The sequence below is a fragment of the Malus domestica genome, chromosome 05 (assembly GCF_042453785.1).
Source record: "Malus domestica chromosome 05, GDT2T_hap1".
In the NCBI taxonomy this organism is placed as follows: Eukaryota; Viridiplantae; Streptophyta; class Magnoliopsida; order Rosales; family Rosaceae; genus Malus; species Malus domestica.
Genome location: NC_091665.1, coordinates 1,045,147 through 1,064,931, shown reverse-complemented (window position 1 = coordinate 1,064,931; position 19,785 = coordinate 1,045,147). Strand labels below are relative to the sequence as shown.

At 38.6% G+C, this 19,785-nt stretch overlaps 2 protein-coding genes across 4 annotated transcripts; both read left to right on the top strand.

Moving 5' to 3' along the window:
• The first annotated feature begins 898 nt into the window (after nucleotides 1-898).
• Nucleotides 899-10,065, top strand: LOC114824727 (glycerophosphodiester phosphodiesterase GDPD4). Its single transcript, XM_070822001.1, has 9 exons — nucleotides 899-1,132; nucleotides 1,602-1,688; nucleotides 6,475-6,572; nucleotides 7,259-7,319; nucleotides 7,473-7,550; nucleotides 7,660-7,752; nucleotides 7,987-8,076; nucleotides 9,366-9,493; nucleotides 9,592-10,065. The coding sequence occupies exons 1-9, from the start codon at nucleotides 914-916 to the stop codon at nucleotides 9,758-9,760; spliced, it is 1,023 nt and encodes a 340-aa protein (XP_070678102.1). The 5' UTR covers nucleotides 899-913; the 3' UTR covers nucleotides 9,761-10,065.
• A 446-nt stretch (nucleotides 10,066-10,511) lies between these two features.
• Nucleotides 10,512-13,333, top strand: LOC114824726 (uncharacterized). Of its 3 annotated transcripts, none has more exons than XM_029101814.2 (6): nucleotides 10,512-11,066; nucleotides 11,286-11,356; nucleotides 11,830-11,935; nucleotides 12,242-12,374; nucleotides 12,467-12,613; nucleotides 13,214-13,333. In XM_029101814.2, exons 1-6 carry the CDS (start codon nucleotides 10,990-10,992, stop codon nucleotides 13,256-13,258), a joined length of 579 nt encoding a protein of 192 aa, XP_028957647.1. In that variant the 5' UTR covers nucleotides 10,512-10,989; the 3' UTR covers nucleotides 13,259-13,333. The 3 variants fall into 3 exon arrangements, with proteins under 3 accessions (XP_028957647.1, XP_028957648.1, XP_070678101.1); XM_029101815.2 differs by having other exon boundaries at nucleotides 12,871-13,333; XM_070822000.1 differs by lacking the exon at nucleotides 13,214-13,333 and having other exon boundaries at nucleotides 12,467-12,785.
• Nucleotides 13,334-19,785: the final 6,452 nt, after the last annotated feature.

The window sequence follows — 19,785 nt, the reverse complement described above, 5'->3', positions numbered from 1 at the left end:
TCATGTGCAGGATTTGATTTGAGTTAGAGGGATTTGGCTGATGCATTATTTGACATCGATACTTGTAGCATAGCATTGAGATACTTTGGCATGGTATACTTTTATGGATTTTCATCTTGAGTATGATTTTTGATATAGCTTATTATTACTATTATTTTTGGGGAAATTATACAGGTTTTACAGTGAGGGGTTAGAACTTTTGAGAAATGAAATGATTTTGAAAAACTTTGTTTTTGCCCACTCACACTTTCTGTTTTGCGCCCTTCCATATTTTAGGTAGAAGTGCTTGGTGGATCACGAGGGTTTCGACGAGGGTTCTAACAGAATACCATTAATGTAGGATCACCTTTGGGCGTTGAATAATTAGTATTTGTCCTACTTGACTGCAGTTAGGATATTTATGCTCTGGTTGTGTGTTTCACACTTAATTTCGCACTAGCACTCTATCTTAGCTAGTACTCTAGTTGATTTGGTTTTTGTTATTCGTAACTCCTTTTATCTCTATTGCTTCTGCATTATACACATGGTTACGTCACTCCCACATGACAGCCAACATGCCTCGATTTAGGTCGGGTGTGTCATGTATTCTTTTAATTTCAACTTTCAACTTTCAAAGTTTTAAACGTTGAAAACAAACTAGTTTTTAGTTTTCAAGAAAATGAAAAATGAAAATGGAATTAATTTATCAAATAAAAATTGGGAATTGGGAAATTAAAATTTGAAATAGCCTATTCTCCTATCATATTTTTCATAAGAAAACTAATGAAAAGGGTTTGAAAACTTTGAGTTTTAATGATAAGGATAAAATAAAGGGTAAAGTAAATAGTACCAGGATTGATTTTTAGTGTAAAAATATGGTTTTCTTAAACTAAACAGTAGCCGGATGGTTTTGTTAAAGTTCCAATTTTCATATATGTGGAAGTTTCAGCCGAGTACGAGTCGTATACCAAAAATGGCGATCTCAACGAGAGTTGGGAGGAGGCAACCGTTGCTGCATCAGAGTCTGCAGAGACGGCAGCGGTGGAGATTTTCTTCAAAGAGAGTCTTGTTTCGCGCGATTCTCGTAAGCGTGGCCTTCATCGCTTTTGTCCCTCCCATTTTCTTCCTCTTCAGACTCAAACTCTTTCATCGGGTACTCTTTCCTTGTACATTTTCCAGCTCCTCCTTCTTCTTGTTTCTACTAACGCAAAATACCCATCAATTTCTTAATTTTGACATTTTTGATTCATATTATAAATTGAGAATGCCGGAATTGAATCGTAGGGCTGAGTGCCACCAGACAACAAATCGTGATATCTCATTAGGTTTAACTTGATTTGGGAGAATTCTTAAAGTTACTCAACGTTTTACAAAAGAGAAGGAATTGTGTAATTGAGGCTTATTGTACTGCTTAGATTGTCGAGTGTTGAGAGTTTGATTGTAGCTACATAGAATCCGACGCCAGCGACAAACTGACTGATGCATATTTTCCCCATAAATAATAAATTTGCAAGTTGTGTATGCTCGTAATTCGGTATTTACATATTGTGTATAAAGGACATAACATTTTTCATTCGGGAGGCTCAGATAATTTACTGTGTAAGTTTTTAATCTTTCTACAGATGCAGTCGAGAAAGTGTGGTTGGCTAAATGAGCCTCCTCTTGTATGTGCGCACGGGGGTGACTCTAGTAAGGCCTTTCCTAACACGGTAAGCTCCCAATCTTAATTAATTAGTTTCATTGATTCAAAGAACTTAGCGAAGAAGGCTTTGGTGATTTAACACAATACGTTGAAATGAAGGAAAACTTATTTATTGATATCCCCGATAAATTACAAATATGTACATATACTTAAGTCAAAATAAACAAACAAGAGGGAGCCTTCACAAAGGTTGCTTAGGAGAAGTCTCGGCAGTCGGTAGAGCCCCAGAAAGAGAAGGCACCGGAGGGGGATCATTCGGAGCCTCAGTACTGGACAGAACCCTAGAAGGAGGAGGCATCAGAGGTTGATCATTTGGAGCTTCATTACGCGGCACAGCCCTAGAAGACGAAGGCAATAAATGCCTTTGGAACAAACCCACAAATCTTTGATGATCAAGTAAAACCTGACCATCAGATTCCTTCATCTGGTCAAGCTTCCTCTTCATGTTTGTAGCATAGTCATGTGCGAGCCGGTGCAACTGTTTATTCTCATGCTTGAGCCCTCTAATCTCCTGTTTGAGACTCATCACTTCAGCCGCCAATAATTCAACTTGGCGGGTTCGAGCAAATAGGCGTTGGGCCATATTAGACACAGAACCTGCACACTGAACACTAAGAGCCAGAGAATCCTTAACAGCCAACTCATCAGACCGTTTGGAAAGTAGTCTGTTATCTTTGGGAGTGAGAAGGTTCCTGGCCACTACCGCAGCGGTCATATCATTCTTCATCACGGAATCCCCAACGGTAAGAGGACCAGTAGGGGAGACGAAGGATGGGCGCCATATGTTGTCTGGAGAAGGCGGGGCTGCCTCTTCAACAAGGTTCAAGTCAAAACGACGGTCGGAGGGGCCAGACATTTTCAAAGGTGTAGAAGAGAGAAGAGGTCGGACAAATCAAGATCTTAGAAGTGCAAGAATGGAGTTTCTACTGGTGGATATTCAAGTGTGCTTTGGAACTTAATGTCAGCCTCTATAAAAATCTGCACTCGACGAAGCTTCAGAAATCGAAGAGGCGTTTGCTTTCTCAAAAGCTGGGCTGCTCAGAGACCACGAGGGTCGATCTCAGAAATCGAAGAGGCGTTTGCTTTCTCAAAAGCTGGGCTGCTCAAAGACCACGAAGGTCGATCTCAGAAATCGAAGAGGTTTGCTTTCTCAAAAGCTGGGCTGCCCAGAGACCACGAGGGCCGATCTCAGAAATCGAAGAGGTTTGCTTTCTCAAAAGCTGGGCTGCTCAGAGACCACGAGGGCCGATCTCAGAAATCGAAGAGGCACCAACTTTTCCAGCCTTGTCAGCACCTGTCACACGCACATTCAGCTTTGCGGAAATTATGGGCATTCTGTCGAAGATTTCTGGCGAAGTAGAAAGCACATGAATCGTACTGTTCAATCATCCACTTCCCACACGCAACAGTAGCTCATGGGTACCACATATAACTTTGCCAAAGTTCTCTGACAAAGTTGAGACTACTTTTCCAGCCTTGTCAGCACCTGTCACACGCACACTCAGCTTTGCGGAAATTATGGGCATTCTGTCGAAGATTTCTGGCGAAGTAGAAAACACATGAATCGTACTGTTCAATCACCCACTTCCCACATGCAACAGTAGCTCATGGGTACCACATATAACTTTGCCAAAGTTCTCTGACAAAGTCGAGACACGTGAAGCTTGCAACTCTCACTACATCGCTCTGACCAAGAAGGGTAAAAGAATAGCAAAGAAACAACACTAACAAAGTTTAGACACATAAATTTTGAAGGCCTAGCTACCATATTATTACCCACAAGGGTAAAGGAACAGTACCACTGCTGGATAATTGGAAAGTCTCGGTGTGTCAACCTCTATGCTTCATGGCAAGGTAGACTAGCAAACATGCCCAACCTTTACTCACATTCGAGAAAACACTCCCAACAAGATTGCTTGCCCCAAAATCGAAGAGGCATCGCCCTCCGAATCTCGAGAGCCAGACTCCCAACATGATTACTTTCTCAAAAATCGAAGAGAGGGTAAAGGAACAGTACCACTACTGGATAATTTGAAAGTCCCTGTGTCAACCTCTGTGCTTCGTGGTAAGGTAGACTAGCAAACATGCCCAACCTTTACTCACATTCGAGAAAACACCCCCAACAAGATTGCTTGCTCCAAAATCGAAGAGGCACCGCCCTCCGAATCTCGAGAGCCAGACTCCTAACATGATTACTTTCTCAAAAATCGAAGAGAGGGTAAAGGAACAGTACCACTGCTGGATAATTGGAAAGTCCCTGTGTGTCAACCTCTGTGCTTCGTGGCAAGGTAGACTAGCAAACATGCCCAACCTTTACTCATATTCGAGAAAACACTCCCAACAAGATTGCTTGCTCCAAAATCGAAGAGGCACCGCCCTCCGAATCTCGAGAGCCAGACTCCCAACATGATTACTTTCTCAAAAATCGAAGACACCGCTCTCCGAATCTCGAGAGCCACACCCCCAGCATGATTGCTTTCTCAAAAATCGAAGAGGCATCGTTCTCCGAATCTCGAGAGCCAGATCCCCGACATGATTGCTTGTTCGAAAACCGAAGAGGCACCACTTTCCCAACTTCAAGAGCCGGATCTCCTTGGATAAAGCTTGTCTGTAATCTTCACACGCAACATCAGCTTTCCAGATACCACAGACCACTTTTTCAAAGTGCTCTGACAGAGTTAAAACTTGTGAAGCTGGCAGCTCCCACTACCGTGCTATGACCAAGCAGGGTAAAGGAATAGCATTATTACTTGATGTTAGGGAGACTCCTATATATGTCGACCTCCATCCCCAACGGACAGGCAGACCTGCAAAAATGCTCAACCCTTCCTCTTATCTGAGAGGGCACTCCCAACGAAGCCTTTCAAAATATTCAGCTTTCTTTCCCCCCGATAATACCTCTGTAAACAAGCTATACTAGAGCAAGAATATCTCATATCATCAGGGTTAAAAGCAAGAGTATCCCATATCATGCTTTTTCCCTGTCTTTTCCTTTGGCCTTGTTCTTACCTGCAAGACAAGGAGAAAGAGAGCAATCAGTCAGCACTTGGAATCAAGCTTCCAGCCAGGAACTGACTGCCTGGAACCCCCTACCCTGGCATTGCTCTCGAGTACTCATCTTCAACATCTTATGCTTCCAGTGAAGATACCGCATCTGCCTGAGGAACAGATAGGGCAAGTGAGAAGGATACAAGGAAGCATGTGGAGACAAGCGTAACAGCACACGTGCCGATACATCCACTACTCTGTCAAAAGCAAAAGTATCCCATATCAGCAGGGTCGAACGTACTCTAGATTTGATGGACTTGTTTTGACCCTCAAATTCTTCAGTCGGCCTTATACTTTGGAGGAAACCAGAAAACCCTCCAGCCCAGTTCAAGAATAAGCCTGTGGAAAGTTACTTCTTCAAAAGCAAAAGTATCCCATATCATCTCTTCTCATTTTTCTTCTCTTTATCCTTCATGCTGCCTGCAAGATAGGGAGAATGTGAACAATCAGCCGGAGCTCTGATTGCTTACCTTGTCTGTTACCTCTTTCAGCAGATCCCCTAGCTCGGCGACTTGGGGGACTCCTACTACATGGTTTGTATCGCGCTTGACCAAGCCTGAAACTACAAGTAAGCTTCAAGTGACATTGATACATTACCTTGTGCATCTCCACCAGTTACAGATACCACCCCTGGATGGAGGAAGAGTACTTCCAGAGAAGATTCCACATCTACCTATGAGACAGATAAGGAAAATCAAGACGATACCACACTCCGGTACTTAGAAGTTTCGTGGTTACGAGATCATTCTCCCACAATATTTCCTAATGTCATTTGTACTAAATCATTCACTTGTACTCACTAAAGGAGAGCTTGAACCTATGTACTTGTGTAAACCTTTCACAATTAATGAGAACTCCTCTATTCCGTGGACGTAGCCAATCTGGGTGAACCACGTACATCTTGTGTTTGCTTTCCTATCTCTATCCATTTATATACTTATCCACACTAATGACCGGAGCAATATGGCGAAGATCACAAAAAGTGACCGTTTTCGCTACCTAGGATCTATCTTGCAAGAGAACGGAGAATTAGATGGAGATCTCAACCATAGAATACAAGCTGGATGGATGAAGTGTAAGAGTGTATCTGGCGTGTTGTGTGATCGTCGTAGGCCACTGAAGCTCAAGGGAAAATTTTATAGGACGACAATAAGGCCAACGATGTTGTATGGCACAGAATGTTGGGCGGTGAAGCATCAACACGTACACAAAATGGGTGTAGCGGAGATGAGGATGCTTCGTGGGATGTATGGGCACACGAGAAAGGATAAGATTGGGAATGAGGATATCCAAGGTAAAGTAGGAGTAGCCAAAATTGAAGGAAATATGAGAGAAAATCGGTTCCGGTGGTTTGGACATGTGCAAAGAAGGCCTACTGACGCTCCGGTTCGAAAATGTGACTACGGGACAGAAGTTCAGGGCCGAAGGGGTAGAGGAAGACCTAGGAAAACTTTGGAAGAGACCCTAAGAAAAGACTTGATTACTTGGATCTAACGGAGGACATGACACAAAACCGAGCGCAATGGCGTTCTAGGATTCATATAGCCGACCCCACTTAGTGGGAAAAGGCTTTGTTGTTGTTGTTGTTGTGGTACATGGTTGGGTAATCTAGTGTCCGTATTCCCAGGGAAAGGCTAATGTGATCAAACTTTTATATTAACTTAAAAGCTCTGACTATTGAGTTCCCTGTCCGGCTATCCCTGTCTCTCTCACACACTTTTATCCTTTTGTTCACTACTTCACAGATGGCTGCATATCGTTTTGCTCTTCGATCTCAAGTAGACTGTATTGAGATTGATGTTTCTCGTTCTTTAGATGGAGTTTTGCTTGCGCTCCATGACAGGTAGAGTGATTCACAAACTTCACATAATGTTCCTAGTTCGACTCCATATCTGATTGTTGTCATCATGCACCAATTTAATATTAACAATTATTTTCACTGAGCTTTTCTTTTTCTAACGACAAAAAATCTGCAATGAACTTCCCGTCAATGCTTTACTATATAATAAGACACTAGATGACCGTCCTACTGTCCAAAACCACACCAAAACATTATTCTATGTGGTTTCATAAACATAAGAAAAATTATATTAAGAAGACGTGCTTCAGTAATGAGCACAGTTTTTGCCCGTTGTGGGACATGATTTATCAAAGATATTTTATAAATGTTACATGTTCAATCGAGACATTATTAATTGATTTGGCATATATAAAAGGTTTCATATTTTATCCGTATGGTATTTCCAGCAATACCAGCATTTGCATCCTTGGAATACCTCTTACTAATCAAATCCTCGTCATTGATCATATCAGAAGTCTAGACGTAATTGTAACTAAACAAACATTGAAGCTTTGGTTTAAATGGTCCCAACCAAACTTGAATTATGTGGACTAGGTGTTATTGGATCTCTGATGCGACGTTGAAATACCATGTCAACTAAAAGTTTGATTTCAAGTTCTGAACTATCATTATGCCTTGCATTGTTAGAATTTTAGTTGAAAGATTTGATTCTCAAATGCCACAGGCAGGGATTTGCAGAGGATAACTGGAAACAATACTTCTAAGGTTGGGTACTTAAGTATGAAAGAGGTGAGTTTGCTATCAAGCTTTCGTTTGAACTATGTTAATAAATATCTCTATCCTGGATTTCTTGAGAACGCCATCTTGTCTTCATTTTTAATTATACTGTTAGGTGGTTGTGATAATGTTGAATGAGAATATACTTTTGGTTTGTGGTTGTAGATAAAAGATCTTGGTTCCATGGATCATTATGGAAAGGTCCCTGATAAAAATATTCTTACAATTGAAGAGGCTTTGGAGGTATCTTTCATGATCTGCTATTACATCAATGTAAATGATCCTTTTGGTGTGCCTTAGCAGCCCCCTCCCTCAAATTGCGCTTTGACTCCGGTTCTGATTATTGTTTCAGTTAGTTTCAGGTTCAGTTCGGCAGGTGATTCTAGATGTAAAAGTCGGGCCTCCCTCATTTGAAAAAGGGCTCGCTAAGGATGTACTCTCTGTTGTAAGTTTGTCTGCTTCATCTTCTGGCCTTGTTATTCTTTATTTTTAAAATGTTACAGTCACAATTTACACTTAGAATCCCCAAAGTAGTCAACATCTTCATGTTTACTGAAGTCATGTGAAATATTTTTCATTACTTTTATAATTATTGTTATTGTTGTTATTATTCAGGTACATTTGTAATTTCAGTTAACATTATTATCCAAGTAACCTCAAGCTTCACAACTTTTTCCAGGTTAAGAGGGTGCAGTGTAAGAACTGCCTTGTATGGGCTAAAAGTGACAATTTAGCAAGGGATGTAATCAGACTGTCATCAGATGTCACGGTAACCAGCAACATGCGATTTTTCTTTTTCTGGTCTCTTGCATAATATCTGCAGAAACACGTTTGAATTAAAGGATATTATTGGTTTGTGTTCGTTTCTGAATTTGATCATTTGATTAATTGGGGAATTTTATCTCAAGAGAGTGGTTTCTTTACGTGCATAATTGTGGTCAAGTTGTAGGTTCCCATTTAACTGCAATCATCGCATATCTTGAGTACCAGGGGTCTACATGTTAAATAAAGTTTCTTGTAAACATGTTCGTTTAAGAGCTAGAAGGTTTATTTCTCTGTTCTTTTATTTTTCTGCATTATTTCAACTTGTCAGGTGTACAGTTAGGTTCATCACTGAACCATGTGGCCTTTTGAGCGTGGGGAGACCTGCATTGAGTGAGTTAAACTAACCAACAAAGTATAAGTTGGTGTGTGATTTGTGTGCTAGGAAGAAACCATGCTAACCATGATATGAAATATTGCTAGGCGTGGTTTACAAAAATGTCATATTTTATTTACTTTGTAAGTTAGATAGTTTTGTTTCTCAAAACAGTAAATAGTAACGACAATGGTAACACTACTACCAAGAGTTGGGATTGATTGTCATTGCCCACAGCAAGTCACCACTTATGCTGACAAATGTAAACTCTTGTCGCAAGAGTTTGAGCAGATGTTGATAAATGTTTTAACACTTGCTGGCACAAGGAAGTGATTCTTCTATCTTTGTTTCTCCTTTCCGGTATTTGGATTTGATGAGGTCTCTATGCTTCTGACTTATCAAGTACTCTGAACCAGCCTTTTTCTTATTAACCAGGTCCATTCTATTTTTGTTTTCTTAGCAATAGAATGGCCTTTCTCTTACACTGATTGATGTTAATAATTGTATATTAGTTTGTTTGTAAGTTGTCATTTGAAACCCTTTTCTTGCTCTTTGAGTTTGAACTGTTTTTGAGTATTAAAAGAACAAAAATTAAAAAAATCTGCAGATTGTGCACATATGAGTGGCAAAACAACTTGCTTACTGCTTCTAGATCTTCAAAAAAAAACGTGATGTACAGCACTATCCTGGCCCAAAACCTCCTTTTGTCCAGTGCAAATGCCAGTCTATGAACACCTTTCTAGATTTAAGTATATTTTGTTTCAGTTTATTGTTGATGTCCTGGCAGGGGTTAGTCAATGAAATTGTTTGTAGTCACGCACGATGGTAGTGGGAAAAAATATTGATACTAATACCAGATGTTTCAGTTCAAAAGGCAGTTATGTGATGTTTTGAATGAGCGTTTGGTGATATTACTGCAGGTCGGGTACATTGTTATGATGGATCCGTCAACCGGGGCCAGAAGCAACTTACTGAGGATGAAGGGTGCTGGTGTTGTTGGTGTGTACCACCCATTGATTGATGAGAAGCTTGTGAGAAATCTGCATGGGTATGACTGCAACTTAGATGCTTTAGCATGGTAAGATACCTAGAGTGTATAGATGCATGTTGATGAAATTTCATGCTTTGCGTCCGGGTTTCTAACAGGAGAAAGAAGAAAGTGTATGCGTGGACTGTCGATGATGTGGATTCCATGCAAGAAATGTTGTCCGAGCACATTGATGCCGTCGTAACGAGCAACCCAACTGTACTTCAAGGTCTAATGCAAGATATCAAAAGAGAGTGTCTGGAGCACGGTTTTTCCTTATCAGAATAGCACCTGTCTATTTCAAGTAGCGGAACATTTGGGCCAAAAACAAAAAGGGAAATTGGTAGTGGACTGTTTTGAAAATCTCAAGTATCACCTGGACGTCCGTCCCTAGGAAAGTTGTTCAATACGGCAATGTATTTCATATCATCGTTTTGTTTCGACAGACAAATATGATGATTTCGTTTAAAATGTTTAAATCTTGCGCTTCATTTGAACAATGCATCGCATAGATTTATACAATGTACTACCTAAACTAAAAACAATTTACCGTCTCCTTTTTTCATGAGTGAATACGACGCTCTCGCAACTAACTCTCTGTAATGCTATGAATTTTTTTATAAATCATTAGTGACACGTACGCGAAATGAAATGTGAGGATTGATGGGAGTCAATCAAACGGCTGGCAATGGATTAGGAGATTGGGAAAACAAAAACCGGTAAAAACTCCTACATGGACTGTTTGGACAAAAGAAAAACTAAATTAGATTTTTTCCCCTGCAGGTTTTGATGCAATTGCTAATGGAACTCCATCAAAATAGGACTCTCGTAAACTCTCTGCCACTTATGTTTTTGACATAATTTATAATGTTAGAATAAAAATTATGCAAAAACCATAAGGTAACAAAAAAAAGTCCAGACACTCACTTTTTTAAGAGAAGCGTAGAGCACCAACTTCACGTTCGTTAATTTTAGCGGCATTCCAACGTCCACGTTGCTTTGCAGGTGATTATCCTCTGCTTCTGGGGCACATCCATACACCGTAGTGTTATCCGCATTGGAATAAAACTTTCTCTTTGACTTGTTGTAATTCAAATTCACACCCAACCGTCGGCCTCTCAATTCTCAATCTGCCTTTCTGAAAATATCTCTCAATTCACAAGGACAAAGGAAGGAAAAGGCAAGCCTGAGAGCAGAAAATATCTCTCCATCTGCTTTTCTGAAATTCGGATCAAACCAAACCAAACCAAACCCAACCCAGTATTTCCAAATTTTCAATTTTGATTAAAACAAAAGCAAATATCAAACGTGGGGCGAATTCTGAATTGTTGTTTATTGTTCAAATCTTTTGTTTTGTTTTTGTATTTCTTTCTTTGGCTTGTACTAGATCTGCCAGACAGACTAGAGGTGTTCTTTTCCTGAGAAAAACCCTGAATCCATTCAATTTCAAACCCTAAATCCATTCACTGAAACAAAAAATATAAGAATTAGTCGTTGAAATTTGTAAAGGGGTTGTGATGGCGGCAACTAGTAATGGGGTGTCGATTTGGTTCAACAAGAAGGTGGTCGATCCCCTCCTCGAAATCCTCCGCAGGTACCCTGGCCTTTACGCTCTCTCTCTCTCTCTGATTTTCATTTTCCATTTCAGATTCACACTTTCTGTTTTGTTTTCTTGTTTTTTCTTTTTGTTTTGGTTTGATTGATTGATAATGGTGCAACAATTTCCTAAAACAAAATCATGTTTCATTGGTACTTGTATTTGGCGGTTGCTGAGAAAGAAAGAAAGTTGTAAAATTTGATTTGGATTTTGAAGGGGTGCAGAACCTAAGCTGTTGGCATTCTCTGCAGCTCTTGGCCTTACCATTGGATTGTTTCCAATATGCGGTACGTATGCATCTTTTATCTTCTCAAATCCCATACTGCGCGGTTGATTCCCCACCTGAACAGATTTTTCTCTTATTCCTACGCTCATCCGAACAGATTTTGTCGTGTCACGCTTTACTTCTAAATGCCCAACATATCTCAGTGTTAGTTGTTCATTACATCATTCATTAGTGAATATTTACGTGGCTCAGCAGTGTGGCAGTAATATGCAATATAGGACCCTCCTTAAATAAAACTTACGAGGAGTAGTTGCCGCCTTTTATCACTTCAGAGAACAGAAGGGCATTGCTATCTGAGAGTGCAAGGTTCGCGTAGGAAATTGTAGGCTGGATATAACTCGGCCGATGTTGATGTGATTCCCCCTTTGTAGTTGTTGTAATGGATCTGGTATTTCTGGAGTTTATTTTCAGAACTAGTGTTGGATTCTCGAAATGTTGATAAGCATCTCATATTAACTGATGTTTCATTAATAGGGACAACTGTGCTTCTGTGTGGAATGGTAATCGCATTGCTGGGATCCCATTGCCATGCTCCAACTGTCATGCTGGCTAATGTCCTTGCTACACCAATAGAGCTGAGGTACTTGTGTTTTTATCCTAGCATCTTGTAATATTCTTACGTTTATGTAATGGCTCTGCATGCGACCAATTGTGTTTGTGCGTCCTTCATAAAATGTTTAAACGATCACTGATTGTGGATTGGTCTCGGACTTGGTACACCGTTTCGTCTCTATGTTGATAGAGGCCCTAGAGAATAGAAACAGTATATACAAAAGAACTTGTCTTGAAGCTTTCGGTTGCTCTTGTACCATGCCTGTTACATTTTATGCTACATATACGATTGTTATCTGATTGTTTTTTTTTTTGTTGTTGTTTTGCTCTCAAGTTTGGTTGTACCTTTCTTGCGCTTTGGTGAATTTATCTCTGGTGGAGCTCATTTTCCTTTAACTTCTGACGCTTTCAAGAAAGTGTTAACTGGCCAAGCTTCAAATGAGGTCTTAATAAGTATTGCGCATGCGGTAGGTTGCCAACATAACACCTTGTAGTCATAACCTCTCTCTCTATCTATGTTTATGAAACCATCACGTCTAACTCGTATCAATCTTTGCAGTTGTTGGGATGGCTTGTTGCGGCTCCCTTAATTTTTGCAGCTCTGTACATAGTCTTTTTACCATGTTTTAAGGTGTTGGTTCCCAAGTTCAGTGCTGCTCCTTTGAGCCCAAAGAAATCAGTTTCACCCACAGAAGTCAGGCTTAAGGTAAGAGACGCCTGATTAACATTGTAATAACCATACAGTTATTTATTGTGGCATAAACAGGCCACTTTGTTCACATGTTTCTGACATTATTAGTACCCCATGTACATAGACCAGCACTGATGACACTATGCTTACTTTGCTCTCTTCTCGTATAAGTATGATGCTTTATGATGTTGCTGTCTCATATTTTAACCAAGGGGGCTTCTGGACAGCAGAAGTCCATGAAAGTCTGATGATGTGATAAACTAATTTGACAGGGAAACTGAAGCATTTCTCTCTATTGCTCTGCATCACCGGATATATTGCGGTGCAAGACATCTCATTCACGGAATGGGTATTAATGTATAATCTCAGAGAGAGGGAGAGGGGGTTTCAGCGTTGGGCGCACAATAATGGAATACGGATGAATATATATATATATATATATATATATTTTTTTTTTTTGCAAGTATAAGTTTAGTTGATTACTTCCGAAGTTCACAATACTGCCTGTATTGTAGACTTGTAGCCTGTTCTTTTTTATTTTTCTTTTTTTACCAACGTTGACAAATTACTGTGGGGAACAAATAAGTAAATACGAGACTGTTTGGCTATCTACAGTGTTGCTTGCAAGGAGGAGGAGGAGAAGGAGATGGCAATGGATAAGTAGAGGGGGACATCTGTTTTATTATATTGTTAAACATGTTAGATTTTGCTGAATAATATATGCTGCTTGTGACATGACCAAATAGCCCCAACCACCGTGCCAAGACTCATCCATTTCTATAATCTCTTAGAATCCTTCCTGCGCTAAGCTTAAGTTTAATTAACACCAAAAAATGTTATCAATGAAGGGAAAATTATGAGTTTTACACATAGGGATTTCCAAATGACTATCATGCATATACAAATCAAATTTAATATACGAAAGCAGCGGAAGCATTTAACACAAATTATCAAAGCTATAGTCATGCAAATCCCCTTCAAGGTTCATAGGTTTATATATAATGCATCATAACATTTTAGAGAAGAACAAAGTGAAAGTTTAGTCTTATACCTCTTGATCTAGACTTGAGACCAAGGATGGACCACCTCCAAGCCCTTTGCTCCTTTGAACTCCTTGAGCCTAGCCTCCCTCCTTGCCTCCTCCACTTTGTTGGTAAGAGTGCTCCAAGGTTCTCCTTTAGTCTCCAAAGGAGAAGACCTCTAAAGATCCACACCCACTAGTGTAGTGAGATGGATGGAGGAATAACCAAAAGGGTGAAAAATTGTTAGCTAAAACACCCTCAAGGTGGCCGGCCTTTTGTGGTTTTAGAGAGATGTTTCTTTTGCCTCTTTGTTGTTTTAAAACACACAAAAAACCCTAAAGAATAAATCTCTATAAAGTTCCTTATATAGACAAAAAGAAACCTAGTCAACAACTTGACTAAATATCTCTCCCAAACCCTTTAAGTGGCCGGCCCTTTAGTGTTTGGTTTGGGCTTTGGGCTTTTATTATTTCAAGTCATCCTATGCTTGAATAAAAGCCCAATGGGCCCAATTAAACCCGAACGTTTCTTTAAGCCCAAAACGATCTTTATCGCTTTTATGATTTCTTTAGACTTTCTAAATTAATCACAACACTTAATTAATCCAATTAATTATTCCTTCATCCATTAATTACTCACTACAATAGTATGTCGGTGTACAATCATTTTAGGTTCTAATTAGCAAGGCAGTGAGGTGATTGGCATCAATCCAATTGATTATATTTAATTCAATCACTTAGTGAATTAAAACTTCCTTTTAATTCACCTTCTTCTTTGATGACTACATTTAATCATCTAGAAGAACCCACAAGCTATGAGTGACATCTAACCATATGTCATAGCTACCCAAGCTAATGTAGAAGTTGTTCGGAGAACCTATTAAGTTGGAATTACAATGTAATTCGATCATTCTCTAAAACAATACTCTCAATCACATTACTAGGGTATGGATATATTATGTCAAACCCCTAATGTGATTATTCCTTCTTATATGATTCTATTGAGTCGTATAGAAACGCTTTCCTTCATTACGCTCGATACTTCGGCCGAAGATTCCCGAATCATATCTTAGAGTATTCTTCCTCTCTTATCGAGAATTAGAGATTCCTTATTGCGCATACACTTGCCTTCATGACTAAGTGGCTTAATCCCAATTATGCCGTGGACATCCGCGAATGGGGTGACTTTGACACAATCAAAGATTAAGTACTTAGCCACAAGACAACGACGATGCCTCATGTCAAAGGACTACTTACATTATTCCAACCATTAGAGTTACTTGCTTGACATGTGAGTAGACCTCCATGCAAGTACTCTCGTTCGATTGTGTTCAGTGAACTCATTCCCTTAATGAGCACCTACATACTTGTCTTAGTGTCATTACACAAATCGGATGAGACTTTCCATTCTTCCATTTGAAGCGGACACAATATGTACCGGTCTAAGCATTGTCAGTATCCCTCCGACAATCCAATGACCAGGAACCTTTTTGGACATAATGGTTATGTGAAGAAGGTCTCTGTAGTCTAACATCATTAGATTACTTCTTCAATCGATCCACTGTCTATGGATTCATTATTTAGGACATATATCGTTAATTGAGATAGTCCTAAATAGTATCTTTGCCATTTGATGTATAAGAGTCATCTATACATCGATTCATTTGTCCTGAAAGGTTTCTTCCAAAGATTGACTTTCAGGGCATATTTCTAACAATCTCCCACTTACACTAAAGTCAATCACTAGTGTATCTTATACATGCTAGTTGAGTGAGCTTATGCTCGTAGGTTAATTCGGTTATGCATTAATCCCTTTTATTATTTAAAGGGATTTACTTATCAAATGTTTCCAAAACATTTGATGATGTCTCTTTCTTGTGTTCGAATACTTTGATGAGATCTTGATTCCATGGCTTGAGCTATCGCCCCATTACGTCGTAGTATCCTACTAACGACCTTATGGTTTGGATTCAATCATTGGTTCTATAAGAACCCCTTCATTCAAAACACATTTTGAAGCAGTTTCTAAAACAATATATCGTCATATATTTCGTTTGTATACCTTATACAAACTTTGCTCCAACCTTGAGACCATTGTAGTACAATACTAACAAGCATTCATATGATTAGTACTTCATCCATTATGAAGTTTCATTTGTTAAAATGGCTTATTTTCACTTTGGTTAACAACCTAAGTGAACGCACGCTTCCAGAGTCCCACTCTGATGTTTCTTTCTTTAAAGGCAATAATACTCTTTCAACTGCTTTGGTTCTGATCCTGGGATTTAGTAATATCTTATAGTGACAACCCCTGTGGTTCTTCACTTTTGGATATCTACTTCACAAGTCCATACATGTGTCTCTTTTGTGATTTTGTGACATATTCATTATAAGGGTTATGAAAGTGTTTTTCTATCACATAGAAAAATGCTTTCTTAAATCCACAACATTTGAGATTTAATTCCCATATAACATTATTGAGATAGCCTTGCTATATCAATAAGCCCAATTTCAAGTCTATACTTCAAAATTGACCATGTCATGTTTTGTCATTTCTCGAGTAACACTTATGTTTTATGAAGTCTATCGAATAGACTTTATTCACATCTTGTTGCTCAAATTATGACATCACTCCCACTGGCCTTTTTGTACCTTAGCATTCATTCAAAAATAACAATTATATTTTCTTGATTTGAATGCATATTGCTCCCACTAACTTAAATGAATCACACACAAAAGAATTCCTTCTCAAGTAATTCCATTTGAAATGTGTGACTTGTTTCATTAAGTCTATTCATTTAAATTATATGGTGTCATACACCATACTTCAAGTTTTAGTCATACTAAGACCTTTAATGTAGTCATATAAGAATTATCCAAGTCTTTAGTGGAAGCATGGCTCCTACTAAGGATATAGAAACTCAACCATTCCTTCTAGGTGGTTGATATAATTCTTTATTAAAACTACATAGAGCAATATTGTTACATGAGATGTTGAATTTGGATTGTCTTGTTGTTAAACCATATGTTGTGACTCATTTTGAAACTATTTCCCTTTTGTTTCATCAACTTGTCCATATGCTTAGTTATTTAGCTTGTTCTCATAAAAGAGAATGATGGACAACTCCCAACATATAACCATTTTATGCTAGGTTGACGAAACCAACATTCAAAGACTATTCTTTAGAATGTCACACAACATAGAATTTTAACGTTTGAAGAGCTTGAGTTCTTTAACAATTAAAATTACAAACTCTTAATAATAGTCAAGTACTATTATCCTTTAGACAACTATAAACCGATCACAATCAAGTTTATATCCATTTTCACACCTCCCACTATTTCTCATGACTTTAATGAGAAATCATTTCATACATTCAAAATGTATAAAAGTGGAGTACATTGGTAGAAGACATTGTGTAGCAGCTTTAAAACATTTCAAGCTCATTTGTTTCAATCTTCACTAAGTTAATGTCTTGTCATTAAGTGACTAAAGTCTTTAAACATTTTATAGATTTAGATACTTCTTTCTTGGTTTAATCACTAACACAATTGACATTTTAAAACCCTTTTAAAATTGCCCAATTAGTTGTTCTAAATTACTAATTGAATCACGAGTGATCTTGATCATTGTGTTTCAAGTGACAACCATATAAGAAACGTTTTTCTTATTACTTATATCATTATAATGTGATCTTCCTTTTCTTCAAGAAAGGATTCTCTAGACTTTTGTCAATTCATATAGAACTCATAGGTAGACAAATGGAACCAAATCTAAAGATTCATTGTATCCTTTTATGTCCTACATGTGAGATCTATCCATAATTGATAAATCTAAAGTTTGGTTATCACATTACAATAAGTGATATAACTCTTGTATCTCATCTAGGATACAACAAGACAATTTTCAATTCATAACACTACTTTAAGGAAATAGTATATTAAAAAGGCATTCTTGACATTACATTAATATGATATTTCAAACATTCATAATGTTTAATACAAAAAGTATTAGCTCTATACATTTAGAGACTAATATAAATACCTTTATACATTTAGGCAATAATAGTGATCTTCCATCATTTGAAGCCACATAATAAGTTCTTAACAAAATAAGAAAGTTTAAAGACAATCTTTAAATGCCTAACAAACTTCCTAAGTAGTAAGCAAAAATATAGTGACCGAACCCTTCACCACATTTTCCTTGCTTGTTCATCTTCTACTTGGCTTCTCCACCTATATACAATTATACAAGTGATTAGCTCTTTATATCAAATATAAATATTTAGAAGATCTAACAATTAGAATTGAAGATAAGAACATAAACCATACCTTGTGGCTTGTCCTTAAGACTTGCAAGGTATAACCTGCAATTCCTCCTCCAATGCCCCTCCTTTCCACAGTGGTGGCAAGTCCCTTTGGGCTCCTTTGCCTTCTTTTTCCTCACTCCTCCTTTCGGCTTAGGAGTGGGTGGCTTCTTCTCCTTCCCTTTGCCTTTGCCTTGCGGCTTGGCCTTGGAAGAGGATGGCTTGTTGTAGACTACTGCAGAAGTCCCTACAACGTTCTCTTTCTTCATAGTCTTCTCGGCAGTTACTAACATATTTAGTAACTCAGAGAGAGTACTATCCATCTTATTCATATTGTAGTTCATTACGAACTGCGCGAATGAATCAGAAGGAGAAGCCAATACGAAGTCCTGGGCCAATTCCCCGTCAAGTGGAGTACCAAGGTTCTCCAATTGTTCAATGAATCCTATCATCTTCAGTACATGTTGATGCACTGGAGCCCCCTTGACCATCTTGGTCTTCATAAGTTCACAAACAGTGCTAAAACGACGGTTGCGCGTCCCTTCCCCATATAACTCCGTAAGATGGAGTATTATGGAAGATGCACTGTCCATGCCCTCGTGCTGTCTCTGTAGCTCCTCATTCATGGAAGCCAACAGATAACACTTGGCTTGTGTGTCATCCTCAAAGTGCTTGTCAAACTTAGCACGTTCATCCTCAGTAGCCTCAGGGCCGAGAGGTATGTGAGGTGGAGCCTTGTCTAGTACGTAAACAATCTTCTCCAATGTTAGGAGAATCTTGACATTACGATACCACGATGGGAAATTGTGCCCCTCTAGGCAATGTTTGTCGAGTATTTTCGCGAGTGTGCTTCCAACCATATCTAAATACATAAACAATAAAATAATTAGTTTGATTGTCGATTAAGTCAAACGATTCGGGTCTTTAAACCGAATGACACCACCCACCATTTTTGGCAAATTCCATATCCCTCAAGATGGAATCCGGGAGTTTTCAAAGAAAGCTCCTAGCGGGTTATGGGAGGCTCACTATTACCAAGCCCACCTCACGATGATATGATGTTGGCTAGCAAAAATAATAATGAGAGGGTACAATTACCCATTCACAACAACCTCTTGTGATTACCCATCTTTTTGGCCTCTAGAGAGCAATGCCTCACGATGATACGATGTTGGCATCATTTCTCTTAGTTAAGTTCTTTCCCACCATGCCGGTTTAGATAAGGGTTCAAGCATGACCTCACGATGATACGATGTTGGCCACACTCGTTGCCTACCTTAACCTCATCAAATGTTTTAAATAAACTCCTCCTGAGTATAAGCATGCACTTTGCACTCCCCCATGATAGGGTGAAGGCGATGTACAAGTCATAAACGATTGGAGCCTACCACGGTGGAAGGCCACGAAAAAGTGTTCAAAGCACTCTTACGTTTTCAACTTAATATTGTATGTTGGTTGAGGGATTTTAAGGTCTCATCAATTTTATTTATTTAATCATATTCAAATAAATAATGTACTATTACAACTACTAGTCCAAAGTTAATGAAATTAGTAGCATATGATATCCCCACTATTCGTTTTCATAAAACAAATCAATATCAAAACATTTTTCAAAATATTGGAGATATATATAACTACTAATTGTATTCATTATAGTTTAGTAGCGTATGATACTCCCACTATTTGTTTTAAGAAAAACAAATCAATATCAAAAACGAATTTTTCAAATATTGGAAGTAACTACTACTACTAAGGTTTTTGCATTCCTTTGAAATTGGACTTTATAGTTATCTTAGGCTCTTGGATGACCATGGACTTATTAGGTTATTGCAACAATGAGCCAACATTGTTGAATATAA

Bases quoted from the DNA above. Each gene is read 5' to 3' on its own strand.
- LOC114824727 (XM_070822001.1), top strand. From the start codon at position 914: ATGTGGAAGTTTCAGCCGAGTACGAGTCGTATACCAAAAATGGCGATC. The intron at 6,573-7,258 runs GTAGAGTGATTC...TGCCACAGGCAG, and splicing joins TTGCTTGCGCTCCATGACAG to GGATTTGCAGAGGATAACTG. The intron at 7,320-7,472 runs GTGAGTTTGCTA...TTGTGGTTGTAG, and splicing joins GGTACTTAAGTATGAAAGAG to ATAAAAGATCTTGGTTCCAT.
- LOC114824726 (XM_029101814.2), top strand. From the start codon at position 10,990: ATGGCGGCAACTAGTAATGGGGTGTCGATTTGGTTCAACAAGAAGGTG. The intron at 11,936-12,241 runs GTACTTGTGTTT...TTTGCTCTCAAG, and splicing joins GCTACACCAATAGAGCTGAG to TTTGGTTGTACCTTTCTTGC. The intron at 12,614-13,213 runs GTAAGAGACGCC...GGCTATCTACAG, and splicing joins CCACAGAAGTCAGGCTTAAG to TGTTGCTTGCAAGGAGGAGG.